At 37.8% G+C, this 22475-nt stretch overlaps 2 protein-coding genes across 2 annotated transcripts in view; one reads left to right on the top strand and one right to left on the bottom strand.

The window, feature by feature from the left end:
• The window catches only part of LOC135773571 (fibrocystin-L-like), a 125810-nt gene that overhangs the window by 16464 nt on the left and 86871 nt on the right, over nucleotides 1–22475 (top strand). Inside the window, exon 12 of the mRNA XM_065283237.1 lies at nucleotides 3777–3866. Coding sequence (XP_065139309.1) covers nucleotides 3777–3866 — 90 coding nt within the window. The remainder of the gene's footprint in view (nucleotides 1–3776; nucleotides 3867–22475) is intronic.
• Nucleotides 9543–18450, bottom strand: LOC135778217 (uncharacterized). The gene is made up of 14 exons (XM_065288698.2): nucleotides 17618–18450; nucleotides 16195–16263; nucleotides 15306–15379; nucleotides 12942–13143; nucleotides 12551–12838; nucleotides 12412–12465; nucleotides 12065–12118; nucleotides 11908–11979; nucleotides 11728–11805; nucleotides 11475–11636; nucleotides 11301–11384; nucleotides 10919–11139; nucleotides 10616–10775; nucleotides 9543–10534 (listed from the first exon to the last, which is right to left on the bottom strand). Exons 4-14 carry the CDS (start codon nucleotides 13141–13143, stop codon nucleotides 10389–10391), a joined length of 1521 nt encoding a protein of 506 aa, XP_065144770.1. The 5' UTR covers nucleotides 15306–15379; nucleotides 16195–16263; nucleotides 17618–18450; the 3' UTR covers nucleotides 9543–10388.

The following is a 22475-nucleotide window of genomic DNA, read 5'->3' as shown; positions in this document are numbered from 1 at the left end:
CAAGTGATGTTTTCAGGCAAATTATCGTGAGGTCTACCCAACATTAAAAACGAAAACGATCAAATAAATATGGTTATAAGTCTTCTTACCATAATGTGCTTTTTGAGATTAGAGGCTGAAGTATTGTAAGCCGAAATCACTGCAGATGGCAAACAAAGTTTGCATTACATTTACACGCTGTCTCCTTTCCTTCCTCTGTTTGAACAACTCCCAGGTGCAGCCATGGGCACTCATCATCCGGTATTTCTTCTGAATTTTTAATTAATTCAGCGTCCATAACGCCACAGTTCTTTGACATTAAAACACTAAATACAACGTCACAGTGAAGGACGCGCGAGGATCGATTGAATAGCTCTCCAGAGACCGGGCTCTTTTTCCGGTTCAAATACAAGGGTTTTTATTGGCCCGCCCACGATCAATTATTTCTATTGGATATCCAAATGCTGTCAAAGATTTGAATATTAATTTGATTCAAATTCTACAAGTACTTAGTAACGAATGTGATTTTCAAAGTAGCGAAGTACATTACTTACCTTAATTTGTACTTAAGTACAAGGGAAATTACAGACTTAAAAATGTACTCATAAAAGTACAAGTACACGAAAAAACTACTTAATTACAGTAACGTGAGTAGTTGTAATTCGTTACTTCCACCTCTGCTTATCGGGAAGATTAAATCGACTAGACAAGCATTGTAACGTTAATACTAAGAATGTGGATATTTTGTTGTTGTTTGCTTGCTAAGTTGTTAACACTTTTAGAACACCGACAGCAAATCATTACCGGAAGAAATACATAAACAAACTGCGGAGCGGCCGGGAAAACACGAAGTGGATTACTGGAATCAGTGGATCTTTAGCGGAGTGGTAACATAAAACAGCAAGATTTTTGGGCACCGTGTTTAGTCTATATTCCGCGTTTTGCTGCTTTCCGCAAGTCTCTCATATTAAAAACGAACTAGACATCTGCCTAAAAGAGTTTTTAAAATATGTATTTAATATTTAATAATACTGTATAAATCATCACGCCCGTATGTTTGACACCCCTGATTTAGAAACTTACTTTAGTTTTGTCATGTTTTCATAAGCTGCTTACTCAATCACGTGGCGTCACCTTTTGAATGCGGTTGTGCATGCATGAACGCAGAGACTCGCGCGGACATGGATTTGTGCGTGTATGCGTCAGTGCGACTGCTGCGTCGCTTTTACAAGTGTAAGTTGGGTAACTACATTTAATATAGATCCGTTTTGCCGCTATTAATACACTAGTTAACTGCTAAAATTTAAACTTGAGATTAACACTGGGGCACGTTCCGCTTCCTTGTGTTTTGGTGGACGCGCTCCACTCGTTTCCATGGTTTCTCGCGCTGGTTTCACTCAAACTGCGCGCAGCCAATGGGTGTATGAAACATTATCACATAGCATTACGGCATAGTGTTGATGGGAAATGTAGGAAGTACTGGCAGAGGAATAAATGTCCGAGAACAGAGCTTTATGTATCATTTGTAAGGGAGTCCAAATATGACCCCATCCATCCGTTTGGCCCAACGACGGAATCCAAACGGCCTGGCCGGTTTATATCGCATTCTGTCTTTTCCGGTGCTTCCGGTTTTAACATTACGCAACTTAATATCTGACTCCAAAGATATGAAACGTATTGTAATATGAATCAAGTTGATGTTAATATAGAATTTGGATAAGCGTTTGATCATTCTATTTACTCATGTTTACATTGAACACATTCATTAGATCATCAATGTGTAGCTCTTACAGTCGCATACACAAATTCTTCCCTGTTATAGCAGAGGATAACAAATATTAGCATGTAGTGCTAATCTTCCCTGCCTGAACAGAGGATAACCAATTCTTCCCTACTATAGCAGAGGATAACACATATTAACATGTGATGCAAATCTTCCCTGCCTGAACAGAGGATAACCAATTCTTCCCTACTATAGCAGAGGATAACAAATATTAGCATGTGATGCTAATCTTCCCTGCCTGAACAGAGGATAACCAATACTTCCCTACTATAGCAGAGGATAACAAATATTAGCATGTGATGCTAATCTTCCCTGCCTGAACAGAGGATAACCAATATTAGCCAGTAGTGCTAATCTTCCCTGCCTAAACAGAGGATAACCAAATTCGTCCCTACTATAACAGAGGATAACAAATATTAGCCTGCAGTGCTAATCTTCCCTGCCTAAACAGAGGATAACTCATTCTTCCCTGTAGTAACAGAGGCTTCCCTGTTATAATAGAGGTTCACCAATATTAGCATGTCATGCTAATCTTCCCTGCCTAAACAGAGGATTAATCATTCTTTATAGTAACTTAGAAGAGTCAATAAAACAGAGCAAATTAGAATGAATGCAAAACGTAACAATTTATTAACCAGGTAGGTAAAACATAATTCAGAAGCCAATTTACAATCCAATTAAAATATGAAAGAATAAAAGGAAAAACCATTGCATACCTGGTAAGAATGAAGATCTGTTTACAGATTCCTCAAAGTAAAATGAAATACATGATGCTATATCAAAGATACAGCATCATGGGGGTGCATTTCTAGATATTGAAAGTCCCGCCTAAATCTTCTACACATCTCCTTAAATAACCAGAGAACAAAGCATATAGGAATTTGGTACTGATTGGTTGTTGTAGAACTAAGGGCTGTCCTTAATCTCTATACAGTGGGTGATTGGTTTATGCTTAGAATGGGAGGTGTCTATCAACATTGAATGAAGTTTCATATACTTTAACATTGAATTCTGTTGTTATATGAGACCATTGTAACCACTTGCGATGAGACATTTCAATAGAAAACAAATAAGATACAGATTTTAGATTCTTTGTGCATGTAGCATTTCATATACAGTTTGCTTTTAGAGAAAAGAATACAAATGTATGACACCCTAAAGGTGTGTCTTTGAAACCCAAATGTGTCTCAGTGGGAAGTCCACTGTGAATCGTGGAGAGTGGCTTTTCCCGCGCACTCACTTTGCCCCCATGCTGTGTCCTTTGGGGAGGTGCTATCTTATTTAGGAAATTGTCTTACACATTCATGCAATGCCTCATGCATCACCGGCCAAACTGGCGGGTAAGTTTTAATTAACACCGCCAAAATTAATTTTAACCCGCATTTGGCGGGTTGGCGGGTGTTAATTTAGAACCCTGTTCGCACTGTAGTGTTTTTTTGCTGTCGCCATGCTGATGAGATGCTGTGTATTTCCTTGCGAAAGGCAAACTTCTTTGTTTGGCCTTCCAATGGAGGAAACAAGAAATCAATGATTAAGTTTTATTTACAAAACTGTTCCAAAACAGTTTAGCTCAAATTTTTAATCACGTTTCCTTTTACGCACTTGAGGTACTCTGCAAATCACAATGCACTGGATAGCTGGCCAATCGGATCACACTTTACTTTTTTAGAACTATGGGCTTTGTACAAATTGAGGCGTTATAGAAAGGCGGGGCATAGAGGAGCTACAATAATGTAGGGTATGTGGTAAATAATGTATTTTTTTTAACCATAAATCACGTGTTGCATTACACCAGATAATGTGCTTTCAATATTGGCCCTTTAAACTGCTCCCAGCAGAAAACAGATGAATAGTCCAAAATGGTGTTATTTTACCCACAATTCACAATGAAAACTTATTCTAGGTGAACTTTAAAACAATATGAAGACTTCAAAAAAGGCAAAATAGAACCATTAAAATAAAATAATCATGTGTTTATGTATCTAATTCATATTTTGTAATTTATTATCCTCAGGTCATAAGTGTGAGATTCAGAGCGTATCAGATGGGAAGATAGTCTGTAAAACTCCTGGTTATGAAAGGACCAACATGACACTGTTTCCAGGTGAGAACCAAAAATCTGAATAGTATAGTAACATTCAAATATCTCTTTATGGAATAATGCCACACTTTGCACATGAAAACATCTGCTCAGTTTGTCACCTAATGTCATTCCAATGTCTTCTTATACTATCTATGTCTTCATAACTAAGATCTCTTGTGCTACATATTATGCGTCCACCAATTTTTGGCAGTCAGAATTCAATCGATTTGCAGATTACAGAACAGTTTACATGTATCCTTAATACATGCAATTCAATTCAAATGTTTGTTTACACGTACATTACATTCTATATAATAATAAGCGCATAGTCAGGGTTGCCAGATCAGCGTAACAAGACCAGCACAATGGCCATTCAAAACTAGCCCCAAACCATCCCAATGACCAATCACAGTCCAAACACCAACAACTTAAAAACAAAATCCTTACATCTTTAACCCATAGAAAAGTAAACTGGCGGAAATAGTTTGAAAGTAGCCCTGAACTCCACCTTAAAGGGACACTCTACTCATTTTCCAGCTTCCCTAGAGTTAAACATTTGATTTTTTACCTTTTTGGAATCCATTCAGCTGATCTCTGGGTCTGGCGCTACAACTTTTAGCATAGCTTAGCATATTGCATAGAATCTGATTAGACCATTAGCATCGCGCTAAAAAATAACCAAAGAGTTTGCATTTTTTTCCCATTTAAAACTTGACTCTGTAGTTACATCGTGTACTAAGACCGTCAGAAAATTAAAAGTTGCTATTTTCTAGGCAGATATGGCTAGGAATTCTGGAGTAATAATCAAGGACTTTGCTCCCTTGTTAACTTTCAATAGCAGAGGACTACTTTTGGGCAGTGCATAATATCACTACGTATGCGGGAGTCATGATACGGCAGCAAAGTCCTTAATTATTACGCCAGAATTCCTAGCCATATCTGCCTAGAAAATCACAACTTAATTTTCTGTCGGTCTTAGTACACAATGTAACTACAGTAGAGTCAAGTTTGAAATGGGATAAATATGCAAACTCTTTGGTTATTTTTTAGCACACGCTAATGATCTAACTAAAGGATTTAATGGATTGTGCTAAGCTATGCTAAAAATGGTAGTGCCAGACCCGGAAATCAGATGAATGGATAATGGTAAAAATCAAATTGTCACAAAGAAGGTCTCGGAGTCAAATAGCAAGTTAACAATGTTTATTTAGAAAAATGGAGAGATTGTGCCAAGCAAAAGTCAATGTTCAAAGAGACCACACACGACGATCACCCTCGACTCACTCTGGATGTAATCACTACTGCCGGTATGAAGCACACGCGACAGTAGGAGAGAGTGAGCCGGCACTACAGGAAAATAGTCTGAGGAAAATGGGTCGTTCAAGACATTGTTCAGAAGAACAGCGTACTTTGATTAAAAAGTTGATTGGAGAGGGGAAAACCTATAAAGAGGTGCAAAAAATGATAGGCTGTTCAGCTAAAATGATCTCCAATGCCTTAAAATGGAGAGCAAAACCAGAGAGACGTGGAAGAAAACGGAAAACAACCATCAAAATGGATAGAAGAATAACCAGAATGGCAAAGGCTCAGCCAATGATCACCTCCAGGATGATCAAAGACAGTCTGGAGTTACCTGTAAGTACTGTGACAGTTAGAAGATGTCTGTGTAAAGCTAATCTATTTTCAAGAATCCCCCGCAAAGTCCCTCTGTTAAAAAAAAGGCATGTGCAGAAGAGGTTACAATTTGCCAAAGTCAACTGGCCTAAAGAGAAATGGAGGAACATTTTGTGGACTGATGAGAGTAAAATTTTTCTTTTTGGGTCCAAGGGCCACAGGCAGTTTGTGAGACGACCCCCAAACTCTGAATTCAAGCCACAGTACACAGTGAAGCATGGAGGTGCAAGCATCATGATATGGGCATGTTTCTCCTACTATGGTGTTGGGCCTATTTATCGCATACCAGGGATCATGGATCAGTTTGCATATGTTAAAATACTTGAAGAGGTCATGTTGCCCGATGCTGAAGAGGACATGCTCTTGAAATGGTTGTTTCAACAAGACAATGACCCAAAACATAGAGGTCTACAAGGGTCCAAAAATTCCTACCCGAACCCGATCAGACCCGCAAATGTGCTACACTGAACCGACCCGGAGCCGTCTGTTGTTTTGAAAGCTGGACCCGGACCCGACCCGGACCCGTCTATTATTTAAAAGCTGGACCCGGATCCGAGGAAGACCCGTCTATTATTTAAAATCTGGACCCGAACCCGTCCGGGAAGACACAGACCCGACCGGCAAATATTCTTAGCTAAATGTTATTAATAAGTCAATAAACAAGTAGCGAAAATTAAACTTTTTGTCTTAGCCATAGAAGTTAGTCTTCTCCCTCCTTGTACCTGTCTGTGTGATGCACAATCCTTATTTCCAAGAAAGTTCCATCCATGTTATTCCTCTCTTGACGATTGAAATGTTTAATGCTTATTCCAGATTTTAAAGTCCACTTTACAGTCATGGTGATTAATAACGCAGTTTTACATCGGGTCAACTTGCTTAATAATGTTTGCCCATTTGAATTATAATAACGATTGCTCGTTCAGTGCCATGGCTGCTTTCGTTAGCTTTGCTTCTTTGCTATCATCTCTGTGCTCTTTGAGTCGCGAAAACTTTAGATATAACAGCAAGACGGTCAATTTATAATATTATTATAAAAATAAGAGAAGTCAGTGCAAAATGCGCGGTACGGCGGAATAGGTCCCGCCTTCTAAATAAAGGAGCCAATTGTCAAAGGTAAAGTCATTGCGTCTCACTGCAGAAGAAACATTACAGGAGCACATGCGCGTTAGCTGCCTGGTTGGAGCAACCAAATATAAACTTTTTAACGCAATTTTAGCGTCATAGAAAAAATGTATGCGACAGTTCATCTAAGTTTTTGTTGCTGATTTTGAAATATTTTATTTAAATGTGAGTGTGTGTTCTCCGAGTCCGATTGACCTCGGGTATTACCCACAATGTTAAACAGACCCGGGACCCGAAGTAATAGATTGAGACCCGACCCGGACCCGGCTGATCATTTAAATTGTAGACCCGAACCCGTACGGGTCCCGGGTCGGGTCCCGGGTCTTCGGGTCTCGGGTCTTCCGTGTAGACCTCTACCAAAACACACTAGTAAACGGGCAAAGTCTTGGTTCCAAACCAACAAAATTAATGTTATGGAGTGGCCAGCCCAATCTCCAGACCTTAATCCAATTGAGAACTTGTGGGGTGATATCAAAAATGCTGTTTCTGAAGCAAAACCCAGAAATGTGAATGAATTGTGGAATGTTGTTAAAGAATCATGGAGTGGAATAACAGCTGAGAGGTGCCACAAGTTGGTTGACTCCATGCCACACAGATGTCAAGCAGTTTTAAAAAACTGTGGTCATACAACTAAATATTAGTTTAGTGATTCACAGGATTGCTAAATCCCAGAATTTTTTTTTTTGTACAAAATAGTTTTGAGATTGTACAGTCAAAGGTAGACACTGCTATTTTTTTGAACACACCCCTTTCAACTAATTGCCCAATTGCACAGCCTTAAGGGCGTGCATATCATGAATGCTGGGTCTCATTTGTTTTCTGAGAATCTACTGAACCTACTGGTAACTTGTTTGCCACGTAGCAATAAAAAATATACTAAAAACCTTGATTATTCTGGTCACATTGTACTGCTATTATTTTGAACAAGACTGTATATGTTAAAAATTGAGATGTGGAATGACAGTATTCCCAGTAATCTAGAGGACGTTTTGGACTATAATGCCAGTATGTCAGGTTATTCTGTACAGTGGGTGGATTCCCTGTCCTATCTGTGGCCTGCTGAAATGTATAACGTTGTGGCTCGACTGAGTGGTTTCTTTGTTCTGATGGAAACGGACAACTACTATTTTCTAATCAAAGGATACTCACTCTTTCTCTCTCTCTCTCTCTCTCTCTCTCTCTCTCTCTCTCTCTGTCTCTCTCTCTCTCTCTCTCTCTCTATATATATATATATATGTATATATATATGTATATATATATATATATATATATATATATATATATATATATATGTGTGTATATATATATATATATATATATATATATATATATGTATATATATATATATATATATATATATATATATATATATATATATATATATATATGTATATATATATATATATATGTATATATGTATATATATATATATATGTATATATGTATATATGTATATATATGTATATATGTATATATATATATATATGTATATATGTATATATATATATATATGTATATATGTATATATGTATATATATATATATATATATATATGCATGGCCGGACTTACCATTGGGCTTGAGCCCAGGGGCCTCGGCCAATAGGGGCCTCCGTGCTTGCTTGCGTTCGTTTGATTTGTTCAGTCGTTTTCATTTTTTATTTTACAGCCTATTGGTTGGTGCAGAATTGTTTGGTGCTGCATTTAATTCGTTAATATATATATGTCAGTCATCTTGGTGCTGAATATGACGCGCTGAGTTTACTGCGAGTCATGAATGAACTTTACAGATAATGAGAAAGAGCAACGCGAAAATGAAGCGCTCAGTATGAAAAAGATTACTAGAGTAGGCTATGGTCTTGTAACTCAGTTTTTTTCTTGTTTGTTTGTAATCTTACGTGATACGCCGGTATACGCAGTATATCCACTAGTAATGGTCAAGGATTTCCGTATACCCATTTAAAAAAGCGTGAGGATACTTAACAGTGTGTGACAAACCTTTGACACTTTCATTCAAAATTGACATCTGAATCACTCACCATTCGCATGCTCCACTTGCTACTTTGGCGGGTTTAACCTCATATACAGTCGGCTATTTGGTATTTGGTGCATTTGACTTCATGCGGCACTGCGCGATCCGATCATCATATGAAATCAAATTATCACGCCGCAAAAGTGATTGTAAAGCAGACGGGTGTTTTCTAGTGGTTCAACAACAGCAAAAAGAATGACATCAGAGTACCGCGAGAGCGATTCGAGAAATCACACAGAGAAGTCTGCTTTCTAATCGCTCTCGCGGTACTTTGACATCACCAAACGATCTGCGTAGCGCCAAATGAAATCCAATCTGCTCGCAGTCTGCAGTTCACGCGACAAACAGTTTCTGTGGAGAAATAAACGAGTGGAGCAGAGCTACGAAACATAACAAAATCCGGAGAGTTAACAACGCACATATGATTATGTCAACATTTAAATCATCAGTCCAGTTTATTACTTCATCTGGAGGTGAGGATTCACTAAATTATGGCCATGTTGATGTCCTGATGGTTTTTGATATAATCCACCCAGATAGCAAAAGATAGCAATGAGTCGGCGGACCACCGGCGGTGCTCTGGAGGCAGTAGAAGCGTCATAAAGGCGTAATCGCAAACACGTCTGACGGCGCACCGCCGGCGGCAGCCGCTTTTTAAAAGCGGCAGCCGGCTGTCCACCGCCTTCATTCCGCGGCTGGGCCGCCGGCCAACCGCCGTTCGGCCGCCGTTATATTAAAGGCGGCTGTTCCGCGGCCCGATGGAGGCAAATGCTTTTTTCCCGCCGCTTATTGAATATATATATTTTTAATATATACATTTTATTAAGAGCATGCAGTTTATCAAGAGTAATTATTGATCAAACCAGACAAATTCCCATTTGGCGTTTTTATTGCACATTTTAAAGTACTGTAACACTCATTGACAGAGGATGTGTAAGAGCACTGAAATATAAATAACAAAAAAAAAAAACTAAAGAACATGCAGTTTTCCAAATAAAATTTGGTTAAAAAAACACATTACAAGCAAATTAGAACACTTACAATAATTTTTAATAATGTACAGAGGCTACCAGTAAACATTATATCAAGTAATGATGATATTTGGTACCAAAGAATGTGCAGGATACCAAATAAATGGATGTATAACGTCACATTTTAAAGTAATTTATAACAATAGGATAAGTGGTACTTTAACACCACACATATTAACAAACAGAATATAAAAAAAATCCACATGACAAAAATTAACAGTAAAAATACACTAAATATATTAAAACAAGGATCCAAAAGAATGTCATGTATAAGGCACTTGCAGTGACAGGGCAGAGACTGACCCTGTGGTTCAGTATGCCGTGGTAAGGTGCTCAGTAGGTATGCATCAGTGGTAGTAAAGTGCAACAGTGCAAGGTTAAAGTGTAGTGAACAACAATAAATATGGACAACATAAGAGACCAGTATTAAATATGGACAATAAGAGAAAAGGGTAAACCTAGTAATATAAGAATTATAGCTGCAGTGCAAGGATAGCTTTAGGGTATCAACCATTGGTCAAATAAGATGTTAGACCATGTCCAGACTGGAAGATGAGGGAGGGGTGGTACATATGGGCTAGTATAGCCAGTAATCAGTGTAGAAGTTTTGTATCTGTGATAAACAAAACTTGACATGTACTTAACAACAGAAAATCAGTTAAGCAGGATAGAGAAAGGGTTCCAGTTTAAGGGGTCGGCTCTGGGTCCCTCTCAGCTGTGCGTCGCCTTTTTCCACCTTCACGGTCAGATGCACCTTTCAGGTAACGCATAACATTGACCTGGACAGCCTCATCTGTGGCATCCTGGGTTGCCGGGTTCTTCCGAATGGCTCCTGTAGAAAACACAGATTTGTCAAGCCATTTGAATAGCATAAGGCCATAAACATCTAGTTAAATATAAAAAAACAACTTACGTTGAACAATGGTCTTCAGGAACAGGTCTCTAAAACACGCTTTATTCCCTACACCAGTCCAGGTTGTATTGATAGAAAGGTGATTCGAAAAGATGCTCTGAAGCATTCGCCACACGGTTGTTTTTAGGTCCCTCCCACATTTGATTGCCAAAAACTGAAGCTGAAAAAAAAAAGTGTTACAAATAACATTTCTCTCAAGTTTCTCATACATAAATGTGATAGGCTGTGGATTCAAACTGTATATGCAGTGTACAATATTAATTTTACATTTTGGATTAGCCTACAGTGAAATTGCACACTTACAAATCGTTCCTGGAGCTCTGTATCCTGCCTCAAAGTGTTGTCAAGCAACACCAAATCTTCCTGGGTGTCTAGGGGAAGTACCAGATCCCCTGGCAGAGATAACTCTCCAACAGAAACATTGGCACTGAAATGTTGCAGCATAGTGTCCATTTTGTGGTCCATGGTACGCACAACATCACCAAACTCTCCAAGACGTCGCAACATTAGGGTCTGATCTGCACCTACAGGGGTTCCCAGAAAAAAAAAAAAAAAAAAAAAAAAAAAAAAAGTCAGCCATGGTCCCTCAACTACTAAACTATGACATATCTAGGTGTACTACATGTACAGGTGGCCCCACTGGGAATTAAACAACTACACTACAGGTGTTGTTTGAAAGTCGTACCTGATTGCCCAGTGCGGGCAAACGTCTTTAACATTGCCCCAACCTGCTTCAACTGCTCTTGAAGTGAGCCACTGTCATCCGAAGCTACAAAATGAAAGGCACATGGTAAATTTTGACCAACACCACAGACAAAATGGTTAAATTTAAGAAAGAGTGCATGTTCTCAGTTCTCACCTGCTTGTGCATTTCGTTCCCTCAGAGCTTGGTTCTCCTCCATAAGGGCTTGATTGTGCCTCCTAAGGGCTTGGCTCTCCACCTTCAGGGCTTGGATATCCCCCCTCATGGCTTGGATATCCCCCCTCATGGCTTGATTCTCTTTTTGTAGTCTCTGGAAATCTACAAACATGTTTTTTTTAAACAAAAACTAAAGTCACAATTTTCAATACTGTTAAAACACTGCACACTAAGACATAAACCTAGAATATACCTTCAAAGCTGAAAACATCATGCTGTACACGGGATGCCAGGGGAGTCCAAGAGCCTGTATCGGAGCGATGACTTTCTCCTATTGATAATCATTAACATGTAAATATGTTTGAAGTTATAAAATACAGTTAATAAATTGGACTTAAGTGTAACACTTAGTTTAGCACAAGGTTTTACATACCTCCAACGTTTTCACCCATATACTGGTAGGGTAAGTTTGCTGCTGGGGATGTAAAGCTTAATACTTGACGAGCTGGGGGAGCAAACATAACCACTTTAATTTCACTGCATATTCAGTAATGAAACAATAATTGAACTCTGAAAATAACATCACTTACTTGTACTCAAACTCTTGGCCCTTTGAAGTGGACTCTGGATTACTGGGGAGAAACCTGGTTATGTGAAAGTAAAAACAGAAATTTTAGAAGCTGGGGAGAAAACATAACAGCTTTAATTTCACTGCAGTGTATTGCCTTTTAAGTAATGATAAAGGGAACAGATGCGCTCAACTCCCTAGTAATTAATGGGTGCGAGTGATGAAGTATCAAAATATAGATGAAAAACCGCACTCTCAAAGAATAGTTTCAACGATTTATTTAACACATGTACACACATGTGTGGACATGTGTTAAATAAATCTTTTAACTAATGAAACAATAATTGAACTGAAAACAACATCACTTACTTGTACTCAAACTATTGGCTCTGTGTAGTGGACTCTTGATTAATGGGGAGAAACCTGGTTATGAGAAAGTGGAAACAGAAATGTTAAAATTTAACAGTTTAATGCCAGGATCCCAAATGAAGCATTACATTTTACATACCAGCTCTGAAGTCTACAGATGGGTCAACATTTTCCTGGTTTTCTGGAATTGATGCAACTTCAGGAGCATCGGGCAGCACCAAAACCTCGTTACCGCAAAAAGGTTGTCGAAATGACAGCACGGCTGGTGCATCTGGAAGACTTGACTCGTCTTCATCAGAAGAGGGCTGGGGTCTGAACTTAGAATTTGAGAATCTTTTTCGTTTCCCCTTCTTGTCATCATCTGTCGTTTCAACGCTGGAACCTGTTTGGAAGCGTTCCAAATACTTCTTTGCCTCTTGCCAAGAATCTAGAGCAGTGAATAATGAATGTTAGGGTCAGTTATCTACCAAAAACAGACAAAGAAATTACACAAATGAAATGTAGTAAAATAAAATGCCAGACCCATTTACCTGCTCCCTTCATAAACTTAAAATTATATTTCTCCCAGGTGCTTTGTGGAGGCGTGCAGCGGATGGCTAAATTGTTGCCTTTGTCCTTTTTGCGAAGGTTAAATGGAGGCCAATAGCATATGCCCTCGCGGAGCCACACTTGCGGCACCACTGCAAATGGCAGATCCTTCTCATCAATAAACTGGACGATGGCAAACAGCATCTAAAATATAATAAGAATTAATTTCCAGGCAAAAATCAACATTAAAAATTCCTTCCTACAAAAAAAAAAGTTTCATTTTTACAAGTGGATCAACGGAAAACCGACCTTTCCATCTGGGAAAGGAAGAAGAAAATATTTCTTCTGCACATTTTCTGTATGCGTAAAGCGGAGTGTATCTGATAAGCCAGATAAATGAAAAATTCCTAGCTTGGAAGATTCCACAGGGTAAGTAAAAAAATCAGCCATGTTCCGGAACCTCTTGTAGATGACAAGAGTGTTGTCCATTTCATCAACAACAATATTCTGTATAACAACTATGTCCTTATTTTCCAAAAGGACACAGTTGTCCCCCTCAGAACGTTTCACAACAAAGTCTTGGAAAAAATACTCCTCATACTGCTTTTTCACTGAAAGAACGTTGAGGAGTGGTCCATGGTTGTGCTCTCTCAGGGACCTTGTTTTAGAGAGGTTTGTTCTTCTGTGCTGACTTCTCTCCGACAATCTGCGAACAACCTGCTCCAGTGGTTGTGTGGGCTTGCGCAGCAGTTTCTTCAGGCCCCCAAGAAAGTTTTCAAATGGGAAGCATGAGATGTTATCAAGGACACCATACTTTTTGGCATCTTGGCTGAGGTGCACCAACCCATGCATGTTGTATGTCACATGTTGTTTTCCATACAGCTTGCTGCAGTGATCAACAAAGTGAACCAATATTCCGTGGGCATAGTCTGCAAGGTCAGCACACAGGGACACATTCAGTAGGATGGTGATGCCAACTGAAAGCAGCATGAAGTTGTTGTACACCTGAATTGGTACAATGCCTTTTAAGCCGACTGGCCCAGTGTACAAGAGGAACTGTCTGAATTCTGTAGCTTTCCAACGCTCAACATGTTCCATGGATCGTTGCTTCCTGTTGAACTCGCACGGAACATTAGGTGTGAAGGTCAGGAGTACTCTGGAGAGCTCTTTTACCATGCTGGTCGAAAACCTTGTCGGCCGTCGTCCCTTTAGCCAAAGATGCAACAACTTTCTTGTCACTCCAAGGCATACCAGATGCATATAATCCAGTGGGAACTGTGACACCAAACCAACAGACAACAGTGCCAATGGGGTTTCTCCAGACTGATGACTGTCATCAGAAAGTTCATCACGGACAGCACCGTCGACTCTTAGAGTGGCATCTGTTTGAGGAAAGGTCATCCTGTTCTCGTAGTGGACTCCCTTTTGAACACATTTGTCACACCCATAATATCCACTGTGACCTTTCACATTTCTAATAAGTGCACGAGCAGGTGCGTCACAGATAAATGTTGATATTTTGAAAGGAAGTCTTCTCCCTTCAAACAGAACTCCTTCAGTTTCTAGTGTCTGTGCCTCTTCTACAAAAGGATTCAAAAAGTCAAGGCTGGTTGGCTTCTTCTTCCCATAGTAAAGACCAATGACAAATGGAAGTTTGTTTTGCTGGACAGTACCCACATATTGCTCAATTAAACCAAGAACTGGCCAGAACTGGGCATTTGAGCTTTTGAAAAGTGGAAGTCCATCAACATTAACTTGCATTGAAACTGACGTCAACTTCTGCAATTCAGGAAACACTAAAAACTGCGATACTATTCCACTTTCAATTCCAGAGTGATTGTATACACCACCTGAGAGTTCTGTTGTTTTAACACGAGTCACTGTTTTCAGAAGGGTTCTTGGGTCTTTAGGAAGGGTTGGATGATCCTTGGACAAAATGGTTAAAAGCTTACCAAGTGCCACATGGGGGATCATGTTTTCAATTGCCCACCCTGCTAATTGGGTCCTTAAACAATCATCTTCCTCTTCACTCTCTTCTGTGCTTGAGGAAAACATTTCACAAGGTTCGAATACCTCATCAACGGTTATTTCCTGTTCTTCAGGGGTAACAGTTTGTCCATGACTTGTTGTAGCCATGGCATGTTGATGCTCATCAACAGGAGGATTTACTTGGTCATAGTCAAGAATAACAGCAGCCATGGCATGTTGATGCTCATCAACAGGAGGATTTACTTGGTCATAGTCAAGAATAACAGCAAGTAAAGCAGCGTTTGCCGCTGCAATTTCCTGTTTGTCCCTCTCAACTCCTTTCAAAATCCTTCTCCTTTTGGCCCAGTAACTAGACATTGTGACTAAAATGTATTTACCTTTAAAGCCAAAAGATTGTCCCAACAGTAGGTCTCTTGGGTGAAGATAACTGTTTATGCGCTGGTCAAGTTGTCTGAAAGAAAGTGTGAAGAAAACATTGTTAATGCCACTTTAGCTAGTGGATTATCAGCATACAGCAAACATAATCTTGCTATTTACAGTTTAAACAATGTTAATCTGAGAAATGGCCAACCATTAATTTGATAGGTGAGAAATTGCTAACCATTATTTGGATGGGTGAGAAATTGCTAACCATTATTTGGATGGGTGAGAAATTGCTAACCATTATTTGGATGGGTGAGAAATTGCTAACCATTATTTGGATAGGTGAGAAATTGCTAACCATCCAAATAATGGTTAGCAATTTCTCACCCATCCAAATAATGGTTAGCAATTTCTCACCCTTCCAAATAATGGTTAGCAATTTCTCACCCATCCAAATAATGGTTAGCAATTTCTCACCCTTCCAAATAATGGTTAGCAATTTCTCACCTATCAAATTAATGGTTAGCAATTTCTCACCCTTCCAAATAATGGTTAGCAATTTCTCACCTATCAAATTAATGGTTAGCCATACAGAACTGATAAAAAGTCTACAACAGTTATCATACAGACTTATCCCCAATAACACAGAGTTTATTTTTAATTTGCTATGACTTTTCTGGTACTGGATTAACATACAGCAAACAAAGTCTTACTAACAACATTGCTTAACCTCAAGTGTGTACTGTAACAAATGCAAAACAGCATGTCTAAGCAAACACGTGCTAGCCACTATAACAACTGGATAAGTAACATACAGTAAACATAGTCTTACTACCAACATTGTTTAACCTCAGTGTGTAATGTAACACACAAAACAGACTTTGTGACTAAAAATGCACTTACCTTTAAAGTCAAAGATTGTCCCAACAGTCCGGTAATGGCAGATAGCCGGTTATGCTCTGGTCAAGTTATCTGCAAGAAAGTGTGAACAAAACAACATTGTTAATGCCACTTTAGCTGTTGGATTAGCATACAGCAAACATAGCATTGCTATTTACAACTTAAACAATGTTAATCAGAGAAACCATTATTTTGATAACTGGTAAATGGCCAACCATTATGTTGATAGGTGAGAAATTACAAACCATTATTTTGATGGTTAGCAATTTCTCACCTATCATTTTCTTTTTTATTTGCTACATTATATCTTCCTATAAACACACACTAACAAAATAAGTTATATTGTATACGGCTATTGTTAGCAACTTTAGCTAACAACATACAGCAAACAGTGTCTTACAACTTTGTTACAGTACACACTGAGGTTATGCAAAGGCAAAACAGCATGTATTATCCAACACTTGCAAGCCACTTAAGCTAGTGGAATAGTAGCATTCTTGTTCAGACTAACAAAATATTTTAAACAACCGAACGTTAGACACATCATTACTTTTGTAAGAAAACCCTAAAAGTTAAACGAAGTCTAACAACATTACTTAACATCAGCGTGTACTGTAACAAACGCAAAACAGCGTTTAAGCGAAAACTTGCTAGCCACTTTAGCTACTGGATTAACAACATACAGAAAACATAGTTTTACTATCAACATTGCTTAACATCAGCGTGTACTGTAACAAACGCAAAACAGCGTGTGTAAGCGAACACTTGCTAGCCACTTTAGCTACTGGATTAACAACATACAGAAAACATAGTTTTACTAACAACATTGCTTAACATCAGCGTGTACTGTAACAAACGCAAAACAGCGTGTGTAAGCGAACACTTGCTAGCCACTTTAGCTACTGGATAACAACCTACAGAAAACAAAGTCTTACTAACAACATTGCTTAACATCAGCGTGTACTGTAACAAACGCAAAACAGCGTGTGTAAGCGAACACTTGCTAGCCACTTTAGCTACTGGATAACAACCTACAGAAAACAAAGTCTTACTAACAACATTGCTTAACATCAGCGTGTACTGTAACAAACCCAAAACAGCGTGTGTAAGCGAACACTTGCTAGCCACTTTAGCTACTGGATTAACAACATACAGAAAACATAAGTTTTACTAACAACATTGCTTAACATCAGCGTGTACTGTAACAAACGCAAAACAGCGTGTGTAAGCGAACACTTGCTAGCCACTTTAGCTACTGGATTAACAACATACAGAAAACATAGTTTTACTAACAACATTGCTTAACATCAGCGTGTACTGTAACAAACGCAAAACAGCGTGTGTAAGCGAACACTTGCTAGCCACTAAAGATTTTAAAACGATAAACTAAAACCATGTAAAAAAAAAAAAAGGAAGATGTACTTACTTAAAAGATCGTAGTCGATGACTATTGTCTGAAATCTCCAATGTTGTCAGGATTCACTCTCCGAAAACACTGAAAACAATGTGACGATTCTCTGCCAGGATCTGCTTCATATACGAACTCACGCACGGTAAGTTCCGGTTTAGGCTTCCGGATTTTTTAGGTGCCGCCCCCTGTCTTTGGGGGAGGTACTTCTCTGTTTGTGCTTTACACTTTAAACATTTATTTGTACAGGTCACATGTAATTGCAAATTATTAATCCCTTATACATATAAAAGCTAAAATATATTAAAAATCGAGGTTGGAAAAAAATGAAAGACATAAACTAAATTTCAAGTCAAGTGCTTAAATAAAAAGAAATGTACAAATGTTTACCTATTGCATACAATAACTCGATATATTCTATTGTATAATCGCTTCAGAGTTTCAAAGTAATTTAAATTTAATTTCCTAAACCTTACTTTAATGAAATCAAGAGTGAAGAACCTGCAAACCCCACTGGTTTAGGAATTTGATATAATTCACATATAGGGTATTATGATTTTATAACCGCTTGATGTGAAAGGCAGTTAAAATGCTGTCAGTAATTACTGCGTGGCCGATTTTAAGAAACTTATAAAGCGGCTTGCCACCAGCCTGCCGCGGTCCATTAGACGAAGGCAACCGCCAGAGAAAGTTAAGCTGTCGGCCCGCCGGCTGTATGCCGGCGGCATCTCGAAAGAAATGGGAGTGACGTATTCGGCGGCAAACGTTTCATCCCCGCCAGCGGGACGCACCTATAGCCGACAGCTTAGGGCTGGCGGCAAAAAGAAGTCCTGCGGATATTTTTTGCTATCTGGGCACTAGCTAGTCTAACTTTCCTGTAGTTTCTCTTTCAGCATGTTTGCTAACAGAATCACAGTTTAAACTTCTGAAAAGTGTTCATTTTTATATCTACGTTCAAGGTTTTAATGTGTTGCGTTCATATCAGACGCAAAAATTAATTAATGATCATCTTCTCTACTTTGGTTTTTGGTGTCTAATATTACATGATGGTCTTGTCATAATTATTAAATAACATCCTAAAATCTTTACTTTTTCATTCTTAAACACTGCACCCCTTGTACGCTATTTGCAAAAAAATACACTTGTTGATTATGTTTATAACATTATATGGTGTGTAATAAGGTGAATGTTTATCAAGACATATCATTCTTTTCTTAAGCTAAGTTTTACACAATGATTTTAAATGTTGTTATGGGGTATTTTTTAATGTGCATGATTAATTTGAATGTGTGACAGCCCTAAAAATACATGATTTAATTTTAGACTGGGCTTATGTTCTGCTTTAGAGATATAGGGGCAGTTTCCTAGTCAGGTCTTATCCTAGTCCCAGACTAAAATGCATGATTGATCTGTCTTAATTTAAACACATCTTGCACTGATATATCTTAACATTGTCTCAAGACGCACACCAGTAATGTTTTTTGTAAGGTTTGTTTGTAAAAACTACTTGAATGCCCTAATAATAACCTATAGCAATAGGCCTAGTGCTGGATTAATCTAAACCCTGTGGGGAAACTTCCCTAAAATATAGTTCTATGATATATTATTTATTTTAGGTTGTTTACTGTATGTGTGCACTCTCAGAAGATAATTTACACAAGCTGTCTTTGTGGTGGTACCCTTTCAAATAGTTCACCTTTGTACCTAAAGAGTGCATGTACTAGGCCTACATGCACTGCTATCAAACGTGATGTGTTTTTGGTGTTGTAATCTGGAACTTGGTGTATATCAAATGTGTTTGTTAAATGTCTCCACATGGAAACGGAATGCCCTCCCCCCGCACAGTCCTGCAATGAGAACCAGAAAAACCGGTTTCTAACCATTTTATTTACATGTGAATAGTGAGAGCACCCCCTCAGGAGCTGTAGCAGGGTTTTTGCGGGGTCTTTATAAGCTTAAGCCAGGACTTAGTTTAAATAGGAAATATAACTAGTTTTAACAAACATGCCTTACTAAAAACATTATTTGTCTGCATTTTGAGGCAAAAAAGGGCATGGCCGCCCGGACCCCGGTAATTTTCTGACGCGTGTCTTATTTGACTCAATGCTCAGCGCTCGTTTGACGACTTGCGGCGCCACGCAGCCCGATCGGACGGCATGTGACGTCTTAGCACCGCGAGACAGTAGGCCTACAGTATGCTTTTGAATAGATCTCGCGGTAGTGGGATGTCACAGGCCAACGGGTTTGCGCTGCGCCCCATTAAGTAAGATAAAGTGAAAATTATTCCTAGATGACCAATAAAATCATACCAGGCAGACAGCAAAGGAGGAAGGATACCTCAGTTAGTGGAAGTAATAGGTTAAATTGGGCCGGAGCGCACCGGAGCGCAGCTCCGCCTCCTCGGGTCCACAACACACCTTGCCGGAGCTCCGGTCCGTCTCCTTCAGCAACAGGGTTTGACGCAAAGCGAATAATAACGTTTTCATAGGCTTCAAACTCGTGCTTGCGGGGCACCCTCGACAAACATCTTTTTGAGAAAATCATGCTTCTCAGAGGTCCACTGTGTTTTTAATCCCGTCTGAATCGGAGTCCGTGTATGACATCTCCTTTATTTAGTTTTACATATTTTTATTTATATGCATTTAATAATACCGTAAGATCATAATGTATACACTGTAAAAATGATTCAGTGGCTTTGTAAATGTAGGCTATCTAAAATAAATGATTAAATTAACTTAATAAATTTTTTTAATGTCAGTTATGTGTTTTTTTTTTTAGTTAGACATACCCAAATAAATGACTAGAAATAGATATTTTGTTTAAAATGTACATATTTTATTTGATGTATACGCCTTAATAATATAAGTATTTAATTTACAGATTATTTTAATCAATATATTTGATAAGGTCAGAATTATATATTTAAGTTTTTGAAACTGTAATAATTGCTTTCTTCAAATTAATATTATTTGCATTTAACATCAACTTAAAAAAATGTACGTTTTACGCCTAACTTGAACTATGATGTACTTACTATTTTTACATTGATATTATTTGAGTAAATGTAGGCAAAAAAATAAATTAATAATAAGTAGAACAAATGTTAATTTTAAAAAATCCCATATAGCCAACAGGTTTTAATCAGCAACAGAGAAACTGCGCCTTTTGCCGATGAAAAACACCTCAGAAACTCCTCGAATTTATGAATTATTACACTCACAATATGATTTAATTTACTTACTACAAAAATATAACTCATTATACAAATTTATTCAACACCATTGCACACTTTATATCGAGTTTCATACCATGTAAAGGAAAACATGATAATATAAAAAGTACAGTAATGCAGAAAAGCGCATTACAACCATCTCCAAGCTATTAAGAACGTTCAGATGCAAAAATGAACTAAATGTACAATTAGATAAACTAGTTAATGATATTGCACAAATGCTCTCGGTCTCTTCAAGGTCTACGCGAATAGAGGTTTGTTATAAGACTCAGTTATACATCACGTCTCTTCTAATTGCACAGAAAAAATGAATCAAGTGATCCGCATTTTAGTCGTATTTTTATGGAGAATAGGCTATGTGACCGTTTAACCCACATGGACCGAACAAGAAAACGTATGCTTTCATGGAGTCCGTGTATGACATCTCTTTTAATTAGTTTTACATATTTTATTTATATGCATTTAATAATACCGTAAGATCACAATGTATACACTGTAAAAAATGATTCAGTGGCTTTGTAAATGTAGGCTATCTAAAATAAATGATTAAAGTAACTTAATAAAATCTTTTAATGTCAGTTATGTGTTTTTTTTTTAGTTAGACAAACCAAAATTAATGACTAGAAATAGATATTTTGTTTAAAATGTACATATTTTATTTGATGTATACGCCTTAATAATATAAGTATTTAATTTACAGATAATTTTAATCAATATATTTGATAATTTCAGAATTATATATTTTTTTTAAACCTGTAATAATTGCTTTCTTCAAATTAATATTATTTGTATTTAACAACAACTTTAAAAAAATGTACGTTTTACGCCTAACTTGAACTATGATTTACTTACTATTTTTACATTGATATTATTTGAGTAAATGTAGGCAAATAAATAAAATAATAAGTAGAACAAATGTTAATTTTAAAAAATCCCATATAGCCAACAGGTTTTAATCAGCAACAGAGAAACTGCGCCTTTTGCCGATGACAAACACCTCAGAAACTCCTCGAATTGAATATTTACACTTACAACATGATTTTATTTACTTACTACAAAATATAACACATTATAGAAATTTATTCAACATCATTGCACACTTTATATCGAGTTTCATACCATGTAAAGGAAACATGATAATATAAAAAGTACAATAATGCGGAAAAGCGCATTACAACCATGTTCCAGCTATTAAAAACGTTCAGATGCAAAGATAAACTAAATGTACAATTAGATAAACTAGTTAATGATATTGCGCAAATGCTCTCGGTTTCTTCAAAGGTCTTTGCGAATTATTTTGTTATAAGACTCCGTTATCATCACGTCTCTTCTACTGTAAGTGTACACAAAAAAATAAGACGAATGATCCGCGTTTAAGTCAGATTTTTATGAAGAATATTTGACTGTTTATGTAACTGGCAAAAGAAAACTTCGCCAACCAAATGTTTGTTAAAAAGCTTGCATGTGACATCAAAGTACTGCCAATGCACCAAGAATCCCTGTCATGTTACTTCGATATCATATAGTATGCTTAAAGCATAAAGTCGAGCACACATGTCGTCAGTATGCCCTACTGTACTTGAAACACGACTGCCCTCTACAGGTTTTTTATTTCCTGCGTCCCCCACCGAATCACCCTTCTGC

This window comes from Paramisgurnus dabryanus, chromosome 19 (genome assembly GCF_030506205.2).
Source record: "Paramisgurnus dabryanus chromosome 19, PD_genome_1.1, whole genome shotgun sequence".
Classification (NCBI taxonomy): Eukaryota; Metazoa; Chordata; class Actinopteri; order Cypriniformes; family Cobitidae; genus Paramisgurnus; species Paramisgurnus dabryanus.
This window is presented reverse-complemented; position numbering and strand designations above follow the sequence as displayed.

Coding starts and splice junctions, on each gene's coding strand:
- LOC135778217 (XM_065288698.2), bottom strand. CDS start 13,143: ATGCTGTTTGCCATCGTCCAGTTTATTGATGAGAAGGATCTGCCATTT. Junction 11,806..11,907: donor TATGGGTGAAAACGTTGGAG/GTATGTAAAACC, acceptor GATTATCAATAG/GAGAAAGTCATCGCTCCGAT. Junction 10,535..10,615: donor CCTGAAGACCATTGTTCAAC/GTAAGTTGTTTT, acceptor TGTTTTCTACAG/GAGCCATTCGGAAGAACCCG.